At 44.8% G+C, this 13,346-nt stretch overlaps 1 protein-coding gene across 2 annotated transcripts in view; it reads right to left on the reverse strand.

The window, feature by feature from the left end:
• OPHN1 (oligophrenin 1) overlaps nucleotides 1-13,123 on the reverse strand; it is a 90,450-nt gene extending 77,327 nt beyond the window's left edge. For both annotated transcript variants that reach the window (XM_069986533.1, XM_069986531.1), the window contains exons 1-2: nucleotides 12,856-13,123; nucleotides 6,716-6,877 (exon numbers count right to left, since the gene is read on the reverse strand). In XM_069986533.1, the coding sequence (XP_069842634.1) occupies nucleotides 6,716-6,869 (154 nt within the window). In that variant the 5' untranslated portion in view covers nucleotides 6,870-6,877; nucleotides 12,856-13,123. The remainder of the gene's footprint in view (nucleotides 1-6,715; nucleotides 6,878-12,855) is intronic.
• Between the last annotated feature and the right edge of the window lie 223 nt (nucleotides 13,124-13,346).

Raw genomic sequence — 13,346 nt, forward strand, 5'->3', positions numbered from 1 at the left:
TGTGGACCAGGCATCTTCTGAAGGGCAATGGCAGGGATCAGGCTGGTAAGTATAACTAAAAATAATGACATTGTTGGGGCCTGGACAAACCCTTTTAAAGGAATTGTATAAAAAGGTAAAATTCTATCCTGGTCATGCAGGCCTGAGATATAAGCATTCATGAAAAAATTCCTTCAATTTTTTTTCTATTTTTCCATACACACCACTGGCAATGAACTATGTATAACACTGGATGCTGCAAATGTGTACATTCACTTACTACCCTGGGAAGAGAATTAGTAGCTAAGAGCAGATGCCAGGAACATATCAGAAACCTAGATATTCGGACTATATAAGTGATTTACAATTAGAAAGAAACAAAATCTGACTGACACAGTGAAAATAAATGACCAAAATTACAAAAACAGAGGGAAAACTTTATCCTCTTACTTTGTACAGAACACAAGCAACTTAGCACAGTCAATCCCAGATGAATCCCAGTGCAAAAAGTAAGCATCATTGGGTTCTGTGCAGGAATTCTTTGGCCCGGACGCCTTCTATGTAAATAAACACAGGAGCGACTCTAGCAGCAGGACCGAGATTTGTTCACTAAGACCAAAATGCTATATACAAGTATAAAAATTGTGAACGAACAGAAAACTTTGTTCTTCTTAAAAAAGTCACACTTAAACTGACAATTTACATTTCTTTAATACTTTGCTTTTATATTTTTAATGTGAATGAAAGAAACATAGCCTTAGCTCCTCCTCCATGACTAACAACACTACATGTAATCTTCTTTAACTTGCTGACCTGTAATGCATGTTTAATAAAGTCAAAGTTTAATAAAGTGAACATTTAAATCTCATATGTCCACCTTTGCAAATGTTTTTTTTTTTTAATGCTACAATGCAGCCAAGATAAAAAGTTAAAGGAGAAGTCTGGCAAAAAGTATTGTATTGTCCCCCAAAAGTTACCAATATACACTTATTACGGGAAATGCACATAAAGTGCTTTTTTCCCTGCACTTACTACTGCATCAAGGCTTTACTTCCTGGATAACATGGTGATGTCACTTCCCGGATAAAATCATCCTCTCCAGCAGCCACAGCCCGCACAGCTCTTGGAGTCGGTTCGTGACATCATCATTTTATCCAGGAAGTGAAGCCTTGATGCAGTAGTAAGTGCAGGGAAAAAAGCACTTTATAAGCATTTCCCGTAATAAGTGTATATTGGAAATTTGTATAACTTTTAAGGGGCAATACAATAATTTAATAAAAATTTTCGCCGGACTTCTCCTTTAAATAATTTCACAAATATTCTTGACTGAAAATCAAGTACTGTTGCATGTATACAGCTTTTATATTTACGCCTCACCATGGTAGCAGACAACAAACAAACCTTGTGTAGTCTTCCTGCCATACCACATTCCATCTGATCCCTTCTTCTTAAAAAAATAAAATTGTTGCTATGGAACGTCGGAAGATTTTATATTTTTTATTTTGCATACCCTTTACTTTACAATTAGAAAATAATAATCTGATTATGAATACAGGATGAGATTACACAGGATTTGTTTGAAACCCTGGAGACACGCAAGTTTGCATAGGAGCTGTAAATGAAAAATGATAAGGTTTTCAAAGATGATTCATTTTTACATGATTGAGTCTGTGGGATCAGCACTCCACTTAAGGTCCCCCTACACCTTACGGGCATATTGCACGTAGCTATCTATATTAGAAAGCGAGTGCCGACCTGTCAGTGTGTGTGTGTGTGGGGGGGTCTGGCTTGGGGAGCTGTGGGATTGTCCGGGTGGCTCATTGAAGGGAGCGTCGGTCAGCTGCTGCCGTTCCTATTGTAGAGAGCGATGGACAGCAGATCGTCACTATAGTTATCATTTTGACAGAACATGTTGAAAGACAACAATCAGCCGACATTGTGCATGTCAGCTGATCATTGCCTTTTAAAGAAGCAGTTCACTTTTTATTTTTTTCGCCCCCCCGGTTAGCCGCTGTCAAGTATACTTACAAAAGATGATCGGTGTCCCGTTCCCGTCGGTCAGTTCCGTCCCGCGGTGCCGTTCACATCGGGCGCGCGCTCACTTCCGCCGGCGCTGTGACTCCTCTTCTCTCCCTTGTCATTTGAACGCCGGAAGTCACGCGCTTCCATAGAGAATGCATGGAAGCGAGTGACTTCCGGCGTATAATCACTGGGCAGAGAAGAGGACTCGCAGCAGCCGGCGGAAGTGAGCGCGCGCCCGATGTGAACGGCACCGCGGGACGGAACTGACCGACGGGAACGGGACACCGATCATCTTCTGTAAGTATACTTGACAGCGGCTACCCGGGGGGGGCGAAAAAAATAAAAAGTGAACTGCTTCTTTAACATGACCTATTACACCAAACGATTATTGACCAGAATGGCCGGTAATCGACCAAGTACATTTGGTGTAATAGGGCCCTTAGACTTTATACAGCCTTACTTGCCATTCACGGCAGGTTTGGCCCAATCTAAAGGCCCTATTCCACAGAACAATTATCAGCCATATTCGGCCAATATCGAGCATTACGGCCGATAATCGTTCCGTGGAATAGAAGGCAACAATCAGCCGACATCGTTCATGTTGTTGCAGCTGTTGCAGTCATTTGTTTTTCAACAGTTGAAAAACAAGCAACCGATATAGCAGCGATCTGCTGCCGTCGCTCCGTGGAATAGGAGCGTATTCAGCAGATCGCAGCTATCCTCTCTTGGCTGCCCGGACGATCTAGCAATCACCCGGGCATCCCCCCCGCGCTCCTCGCGGCCCCTCCCGCACTCACCCACTCGCTGCCGCCACGTGTAATAGCAGTGGCAGCGAGCAGGGAATGAGGAGCAAACGAGCGCTGACAGTGCTCGTTTGCTCCTCTCCGTTGGCCCGTGGAACAGGGCCTTAAGGTGTATGGGGTAAATGGAGGGGGGGAACCAATGAGTGGTTCCGGACTCCCTACCTTATGAGGGCATGGCGGTCTTTATTGGTAACCAGGTCTGGCTGGTGGTGGGGGTTTCGGCACGGGAGTCATTAGGTCCTATTGAGGGCGCACAGGTGTTTGATTTAGATGGTTCTGAGCCAAGTGCGATTCGGTTGGAGGTAGAACCTGTGTGTGAGTAGGGAGTGTTTATGTTGGAGACCACCTGGTTTGGGGCTTCAAGGACCTTTTTCATGTCTGTAAGGGTTGTTGCTGTAATTGGGGGGACCTCATAGGGTTGAGGTCAGGATAAAATGTTTGTAACTTTACACTTCTTGTTAATAAAACGTCTGCTGTGGACGAAACAATCCATGCTGGGGTTGTGTCTTATTTTTGGGGAACGGGAGGGACTCACCAATACCTAGTCATGATCCTTTGCTTGATTTATTCCTCTAAAAAAATGATGGACCTAATGTAGCAAATTGCCTGCAGCATCCAGAAGCCATGATCAATTCTTTTCAGAGCCGTTATTGGTTTCTATAGAGGAAAAGGCTGATCATGAATATTGATAAAGGGACCAAATGACTACTACTTGTCATAATGCTAAGGAGCACAATATGTTACAGTATAACCACCTTCACATTTTGTAAAATGACATCTATATCTAGCAATCTTCATCTAGAATAATATACACCTGTATAGAATCCGCTGCGGAGCAGCTCCAGGTACATTACCCATCTACATAACTTACCTGTAATGTACAAGTATCCATGGCAACAACTGTGTAGAGATCTAAAATAGCAGATGACATCCTGGCGTCTATTGGCTGTGCAATGTTCTTTATATTGTATAATTAGAATGTGAAAAAAATAAGAACCTAAGCACTGCAAAAGCCAGATGGAAAAATCTGTCTGATTCCACCTGCTCGGCAGCCCCCACACACCACGCAAGCAGCGGAGCTCTTCATTGTACACAGCTCACATGCTGCAGCCATAGCCCGCTCTGTGTGACACACTCCACTCAGCACCATATTGCTTCTTCACCAGCCAGATGGATTGATAATACTATTTATATAGTAGGCAGCAAAGTTCTGACAGCTCGCATCTTCCAAGCAGCTAGGTTTATCCATCTACTATATCCATCTTACTAGGCAGCAATGTAGAGACAGAAACAGCACATTGGGATCAATAACATAAGAAAGGAATCAGCCTTTATGACTACCTCTGGCTTGTGAGTAGAAACTAGAACACCCAGGAATCAATACAACTATTTATACAAGAAACTTTTAAAATACCATACATATGTTGCCTAATAGAGATGAGCAAACCTCGAGCATGCTCAGGTCTGTCCAAACTCAAGCGTGCGGAATTTGATCCAGTGTCTGGAGAAGCTGGATGCAGCCAGGGAGTCCTAGAAAACATGGATTCTGCCTATGAATGTATTAAAGGGATAGTGTGGTATTAAACATTTATTCACTAAATAACACACATTACAAAGTAATACAACTTTGTAATGTGTGTTATGTAATGTGAATGGCCCCCACCCCGAAAGTGTGGTGCATTATACTCACCATCTTGGGACAATGACGACATCTTTGGGAGGCCGGCCGAACCGCTCCAGCCGTCCCTCATGCCGGCCCTCCTCTGCCGCAAAACTGTGCTCAGCCAATCGCGGCTGAGCAGCTGATGACACGGCAGAGGGGGGCCGGCATGAGGGACGGCTGGAGCGGTTTCGACGGCCTCCCGAAGATGTCGTCATTGTCCCAAGATGGCAGCCGGGGGTCGACAGTAATGCGGTGAGTATAATGCACCACTCTTTCGGGATGGGGAGGGCCAGGGGACGGAGGCCATTCACTTACATAACCCACATTAAAAAGTTGTATAAATATAAATGTTTAGCACGGCACTACCCCTTTTAATGTTTTCCAGGCAGACTTAGGGCTCCATCCAACTTCTTCCTCCACTGGTAATCAACTGTTGCATGCTCGGGTTTAGACAGACCTGAGCGTGCTCGAGGTTCGCTCATCTCTATTGCCTAAGTCAAACCCAAGAGTGCGAGTGCTGCAAGGAATGAATGCCAACAACTAAGCTACCCAGATGCCATAGAGTTTTTAAATGTTAAAGTGATTCTTTGAGACATTAGTGAAACATGTTTTCTTCTTGTACTGTCTGATGGCATGTGTGGGCTTTATGGCAGCTGCAATGAATAGGAGTAAAATGTCTTCATAAATAACAGCCGCCTCCTCTAGTAGTGACATGATTTTACCTTGTGTGTACAGTGTCTTCTAAAACTAAAACTACAGTGCCTTCTAAAACTCCAACAGAGCAATCAGTTAAATCCATTCTTTTGATAAAGAGATGATTCTGTCCTAGTCTATAAAGAAATGCTGACAAGCAAGATTCAGAAAATAGGAAATGTCAGCGTATTGTATGTGCTGCAGTGGCTAGTATGGGAGCTAGAATATTTCAGGATTTGTTTTTATATAAAGAACTATTAGATAAAACATTCTCTTTAAAATAAAAATAGAACAGATCCAATATGTTTTCTAGGAAAACATATAAATGAGCTATTCAAAGGATAGCTCATCAGTCACTAATCGGCAGGGTACTGATGCCCAACACCCCAGTCAAACCTTTGTACGGTTACCGCACTACACATTGAACTGGGCTGGAAGCAGTTGGCTCCCATACACTGGGGGCGGGTTGAGCTGCAGGAGGCAAATTCGGAAGCCAACTGCTTCCGAATCCATTCACTGTGTAGTACTGGCACTGAACAGCTGACCGCCATGTTACCAATCAATAAATCATAAGTAGAGATGAGTGAACCTCGAGCATGCTCGAGTCGATCCGAACCCAAACTTTCGGCATTTGATTAGCGGTGGCTGCTGAAGTTGGATAAAGCCCTAAGGCTATGTGGAAATCATGGATATAGTCATTGGCTGTATCCATGTTTTCCAGACAACCTTAGAGCTTTATCCAAGTTCAGCAGCCCCAGCTAATCAAATACCGAACGTTCGGATCGACTCGAACCCGAACCCGGTTCGCTTATCTCTAATCATAAGCTATTCTGTAGATAGCTCAATTTATTTTGCCAAAGAAAACACCTTTAATTCCTACACCACATATCAAAGACAACTGAAAGACCTGTAACCATTCAATCATAAGTGGACAGCATTGTTTCGGGCATGAAGTATGTGCAGTCAGTTACAGATGTCTTTACTGTGTACAATGTTATTTTATGCTATCGCAACACACCTGCACATTGTTTCCAGACACACCTCAGGCACATTTTCAGGTAGGGTCAGTAACATAGTTGGTGATCAAGGAAGGTAAAACCCAATATGACCACATCAGCGAGTCACGAAAATACCCCCAAGCCTATATATTTTTAGCAACCAGCTCTTACACAACACTCAATTTGTCTTTTTACAAATTATTAGAGGACGGATTACTAAAATACAATGAACTTTCCATGTAATAACCTAGTCTCCTATGGCAGCTGATGAGCAGAGCCATTACATAACCTGTTCTCCTTCATACATGAGAAGCGTTCCTGCTGTGGCCGGTCACATGATCCCAGCCAGCAGCGAGTCGAATTGTGTACTGCAAATATAGTATGACTAAAACAGGCCTACTGTTGTTTCAATGAAATAGGGAAAAAGTTTGGCTTTCCCACACATTTGTTAACATGGGACCTAGTAAGGAGCATATAAAGCATGACTCAGTGTATGTACACACCAAGCCTGGGAATACAGAAGCAATGAATTGATTTGGTCCTAAGGTCCGGCTTACCCTTTATGGCAGCGATAAGAGCGGTTCCATCCTTTATCACATCCTTTATGAATTTATTGGTCCTCTCCAGCTCTTGTTCATATCCCTTCAGGCTTTCTCTGAACACCGGGCTGTCCAAGTAGCAGTCGCTGAATTCCAGGGGAGTGTGACCCATTGTTTCTCCTAAGGATACAAGACCAGAGATGTTACACGTCCCTGTGTAGCAGACGCATTACAATTCCCACCACAGCGAGACCGGCATGACGTTTGTGTAATCTCCCTCCGTTTTGTAGATTTCCTTTGGAAACCCCAGTTTCTTCCAAAAGAGTAAAATATAGGGAGAAATGTTTATTATCTTCCCAAAGCAGTTATTTCTGTCTTGTCACCTAATGCCATATCTAATAGAATCTGTACCTAGTGAATTCAGTTTTCTGGCATATCTGACCGCACCAGGGCGGTCTATACACATAAGATATCCGTCACTCAAACTGCTATTCCTCCCACGTCACACTGTGTGCCATAGGACCTCCTCATGCTCAATAGATGATGGTCCAGATCCAATGAAACTGGCAGGTTTAGCTGGCATGACGGCCATTGGTTCATTATTTAGGTTCAGGTTAGAGATTGTAAAGATTTTAAGACCCTGTTTTAAAGGAGTACTCTGTCGACAATCTTTTTATTTCAAATGGTTATATAGATTTGCAATTCACTTCAATTTAAAAAATCTCGAGTCTTCTAGTACTTATCAGCTGCTGTATGCCCTACAGGAAGTGGTGTTTTCTTTTCAGTCTGACACAGTGCTCTCTGCTGACATCGCTATTAAAGGGGTTATCCAGCGCTACAAAAACATGGCCGCTTTCTTTCAGAGACAACATGACTCTTGTCTCCAGTTCAGGTGCGGTTTGCAATTAAGCTCCATTCACTTCAATGGAACTGAGCAGCAAAACCCCGCCCAAGCTGGAGACAAGAGTGGGGCTGTCTCTAGAAGAAAGTGGCCATGTTTTTGTAGCGCTGGATAACCCCTTTAAAGACAGGAACTGTCCAGAGCAGGAGAGGTTTTCTATGGTGATTTGCTGCTGCTCTGGACAGTTCCTGTCTTGGACAGAGATGGCAGCAGAGAGCACTGTGTTAGACTGAAAACAAAATAACATTTCCTGCAGGACATACAGCTGCTGCTAAGTATGGGAAGACTTGAGATTTTTAAATAGACGTATAATACAAATCTATATAACTTTCTAGAACCAGTTAATTTGAAAGAAAGATTTTTGCCGGAGTACCCCTTTAAAGATAAAATAAATTTTGCTTATAAGACGGTGAAATGATGGCCTGCAAATCAAATTGTGTGTAAACAACTCAAAACAACGTCCTGTACATTAATTTGACTCTCACAACGGCCGTTATTGAATACAATGTGCAAACTGACAGCCATTGTTTGCATTGACTTTAATGGGAATTACTGAAATCAGTAAACAACAGTCGTTATTTCAAAATAACTTTGCGGTCGTTATTTTACTTTAAAAAAATCATTGTGTGAACATAATCCTAAAAGGGATTTCCCATCTACTGAAATAACCACATTCCCAGCCCTCTCCCATTTGTGGCCGCTGGAGTTGGGGCGACAAAAGAAGCCACATTACCGGTCTTACGCCATTTGTGCAACTCCCAGACTTATGTAAGTAGCAATAGCTCCTGGTACCATGTCATTTACATAACTCCCATTAATGTCAATTGGAGTTACATAAATTGCATAAGAAAGCCAACTCAACTGTCCCAACCATGTCCAGTGGCTGGGAAACCATCTTTTTCAAAGACTAGAAACCCCCTTCTAGTTAAAGGGGTAGTTCACCCCCAAAATTTTCTTTCAAATCAAATGGTGCCAGAAAGGGCCAGCGAGTCGTTGTTCGGCCGTTGTTCAACATGTTGTGTGAAACAACGACCACTGTTTGCATTGACTTCAATGCAAAACATTGCATTATGAAAAAAACGGCCATTGTTTTAATTGAAAATAACAGACTTTTTTTTCATAAAAAGTACTGTGTGTGAACATAGGGGAAATCCTTTCTATACTTTCTTTACAACAAGGGCAGTTTTCCAAGATTACCTCCTGGTTTACTATCATTATGGTGACACATGTATGAAATAAGTAATATGAGTATTTACACTGACTGAGGAAAGCATTATATATAAATAAGCACAGCCAGGATACGGCTTATCTCTCTCCATTCGCTGCTCAGGTGCCTTATACGTCTAGTAAACAATGCAACATGAAAGCCTGACCCGATGAAAGAAAGAGCAGCAGTGACACGTCTTCCTGAGGTTATCCTCTTATTCTTCCTGCCAAACATCCTCATGCATCTCATGTGAATTTAACAGCTGCTCTTCCCACCTATACTGGACTAGGGCCCACAATCTTATGCTTATATTTGTGTCTAAATGGTTGGTTGTACAAAGTGTTACAGACAGATTTAGGAAACTTTGTAACAGAAAAACTCTTTGTTGCCCAAAGGAACCACAGGGCAGCCTTCTCCTGAGCACTATCAGCAATACCAGGCCCGCATCTGCCATGAGGCGAAGTGAAGTCTTCGCCTCAGGCGGCAGCTCCCACGACCCTGCAGGGGGCGGCACTGGCCGCCCCTGCACAGTGAGCTTTCATGCATATATTATATGCATGACCGTTCACTGACTACAGGAGCAGAGAGATCAGCCATAGACTGATGTCTCTGCTCCTGTATGCGTATTCCGGGGCGTGCTACGCTAATAGCGTACCACCCACGGAATATACGTGCAGAAGCAGGGACTCCAGTGTGATGCCGGACTCCCTGCTTCTGCACTATAGGAGCGCCCCCTGCTGTCAGCTGTGTCTGTGTCCTTATTAGGAGGCACACACAGCTGACAGGAGGCTCAGAGCAGAGAACTATCAGCCCTCTGCTCTGTGCCAGTCACTTCTAGGTCGCAGGCTGTGTTAGTGCTGCGATCTAGAAGTGATCTGGAGCAGCCAGTGATGTCTTCCTGGTCAGGCTGCTCTATGAGATCTGTGATCAGCCTGACCAGGAAGCATCCAGGAGGCCACAGGGACTGCGTGGGAACCAGTGGTGAGGTGAGTAGCTGTTGGCCTGTTTTTTGTTTTACTTTGCTGAGATGGGGGGGGACACAGGAGAGGAATAATACAGGGGGTGATTGTGGGGAGATGGGGGGGACACAGGAGATGGATGATACAGGGGGTGATTGTGGGGAGATGGGGGGGACACAGGAGATGGATGATACAGGGGGTGATTGTGGGGAGATGGGGGGGACACAGGAGAGGAATGATACAGGGGGTGATTGTGGGGAGATGGGGGGGACACAGGAGATGGAGGGACACAGGAGATGGATGATACAGGGGGTGATTGTGGGGAGATGGGGGGGGACACAGGAGATGGATGATACAGGGGGTGATCGTGGGGAGATGGGGGGGACACAGGAGATGGATGATACAGGGGGTGATTGTGGGGAGATGGGGGGACACAGGAGATGGATGATACAGGGGGTGATTGTGGGGAGATGGGGGGGACACAGGAGATGGAGGGACACAGGAGATGGATGATACAGGTGGTGATTGTGGGGAGATGGGGGGGACACAGGAGATGGATGATACAGGGGGTGATTGTGGGGAGATGGGGGGGACACAGGAGATGGAGGGACACAGGAGATGGATGATACAGGGGGTGATTGTGGGAAGATGGGGGGGACACAGGAGATGGATGATACAGGGGGTGATTGTGGGGAGATGGGGGGACACAGGAGATGGATGATACAGGGGGTGATTGTGGGGAGATGGGGGGGACACAGGAGATGGAGGGACACAGGAGATGGATGATACAGGGGGTGATTGTGGGGGGACACAGGAGATGGATGATACAGGGGGTGATTATGGGGAGATACAGGAGATGGGGGGACACAGGAGATGGATGATACAGGGGGTGATTATGGGGAGATACAGGAGATGGGGGGACACAGGAGATGGATGATACAGGGGGTGATTATGGGGAGATGGGGGGACACAGGAGATGGATGATACAGGGGGTGATTGTGGGGAGATGGGGGGGACACAGGAGATGGATGATACAGGGGGTGATTGTGGGGAGACACAGGAGATGTATGATACAGGGGGTAATTGTGGGGAGACACAGGAGATGGATGATTCAGGGGGTGATTGTGGGGAGATGGGGGGGACACAGGAGATGGATGATACAGGGGGTGATTGTGGGGGGACACAGGAGATGGATGATACAGGGGGTAATTGTTGGGGGGACACAGGAGATGGATGATACAGGGGGTAATTGTGGGGGACACAGGAGGAATATGAGGAGATGGATGATACAGGGGGTGATTATGGGGGGCACAGGAGGAATATGAGGAGATGGGAGGATTATGGGGGGCACAGGAGGAATATGAGGAGATGGTGAGACACAGGTGGGGGGGATTATGATGAGATTGGAGGATTATGAGGAGATGGGGGACACGGGGGATTATGACTACAGGAAGAGATGGGGGGATTATAACTGCCTAAGGGGGATTATGACTACATGAGGAGAATGGGGATTATAATAGTGTGGAGATGCAGAAGGGATCTTCTAAATTGTGGAGCCTAAAATGTCTGTCCAATAGATGCTGCGGGAACAAGTCATGGCTAACAGAAGTCTTCATGATGGAGTCGGATCTGAATGTAGAAGAAAAGAGAAAGTGAACAACTCTGATGAGAGAAGACGTCACTTGTGAGTCACTGGATGTAACTGTACCCTGATCACTATACTGTCACTGTGTGGGGGTAATGCTGGACTCTATACAGTGTTTTTTATTCAGTAGCACTACTGGTGGTATTGATCAGTCAGTGGTGGAATTTTTCCCTTGTAGTGGCTATATTGGTAATAGTATTTAGTCACTATGGAGTGCTGATATGCAGTCATCATGTGGTGGAATTATTTGGTGTTTATATGATGTTGATCTCAGTTGAGGGGGGGGGGGGGGGGCGCTATTTCAGTTCTCGCCTCAGAAGAGCTAGAATCGGCCCTGAGCAATACTATACTGTGGGTAGTTTTTATCTTATTTTTCCTAAGCAATATAAGAAATACTATGCTGTGCTTGGCTGCTATAAGCAACAAAGGTAGATTCATTTTTTCTTTTATGAATCTCCTACAGTGTCTACAACAGTAATAATAATAATAATAATAATAATATTAAAATGAGGCTATGTTCACATGCTGTACAAACAACGGCCGTTGTTTAACGCTATCTATGGACGGAATTAATGGCCATTGTTTGTACAGCGTGTGAACATATCCTAATCCTGATGGATCTTATATGAAGGATAGCTACTCCAATAAAGTAACACTGCACCAGTGCCTCAATAATCCAATATTTATAAGGCAATCATTTATACACATATAGCACTAGTGAGTACATTGCCAATAATATTTCCTTTACAAAAGCACAAAAAGTGTCTTTCCAGCCTATAATGGACTAGGACATCCAATGATACACATAGGTAGTCCTAGTAAGCAGTAAGTAGTGTATACTATAATAATAAGGCTCTGTTCACATCATGCTTGGTATTTGGGTTTATACACCAGGAAAATCTTCCAATGTATAAACTGTAATAGGAAGCCTTATTCTGCAGGGGGACGGCGTCTTAGGACAGCTCAGCAGGCTACTCATCTATATACATGGGTGCATGGTGGATGGCACAGGCACCTTCCTGGCAGCTGGCAGGCCCACTCAGCTCTATGGACCAATTCACAGTATACACAGAAAACAGAAGCCTGATGGATCTCCTATATCTGTCACACTCCATGTATACACTGCAGAAGCCAATACTCACAAGCTGCTGTGATAACAACCTATCATAACAAATAACAATAATAACAACATATTCACTATCACAATAATAAAAGTCTATCAATAACAACAATAATAATAATAATAATAATAATAAATAATGTTGCCAATGGCTGTAGTATCATACTAACACAATAATAACACTGTTACTACTAATGGTCATTGGAACAGCAGCAGCATAATAATAATACTAATACTACTACTACTAATAATAATAAGAATAATATTATAATAGTGATGATGATGAGGAGGAGGAGGAGGATGCTGGGCAGGGGTGAGCTGAGTACCTGGTTCCCGGGTTGCTGCTGGGCACAATGAGGGGCTGCAGGGAGGGGATGCTGCACTCTCTATGGAGGTCTTTGTGTATCAGGCAGCAGGCGCAGGGCTGGAGGGCACGGGGGGCTCCTGGTACATGGCACTGTGCCCACCTCCCATATGACAGCCTCCTGCAGCAGGTAAGGAGCTGGTGTCCTCCAGTGACAGTCACGTCCCCAGCTCCTTCCAGGAAGGATCCCCAGTGCCTCCTCCAGATCTCGGGCAGACTGTGTCCGTGAAGACGCCTCCTCCCCTCCTCCTCCTCCTCTCCTGCCTTTCTCTCCTCTTAAAGTGACAGTCTCCTCTCTGCTTTTCCCCGGCTTCTTCCAGGAAATGCTTTACTGCAGCAGCGACTCGTCACCCAGTGTGGAGGACTGGAACTGCAGCAGCTCAGACCTACAGCTGGAGCCATAGAGAGGAGTTACCAGAGGGGATACACCAGACACTGGCCTGAGGGGGGTAT

Source organism: Dendropsophus ebraccatus, chromosome 10 (genome assembly GCF_027789765.1).
Source record: "Dendropsophus ebraccatus isolate aDenEbr1 chromosome 10, aDenEbr1.pat, whole genome shotgun sequence".
Lineage (NCBI taxonomy): Eukaryota > Metazoa > Chordata > Amphibia > Anura > Hylidae > Dendropsophus > Dendropsophus ebraccatus.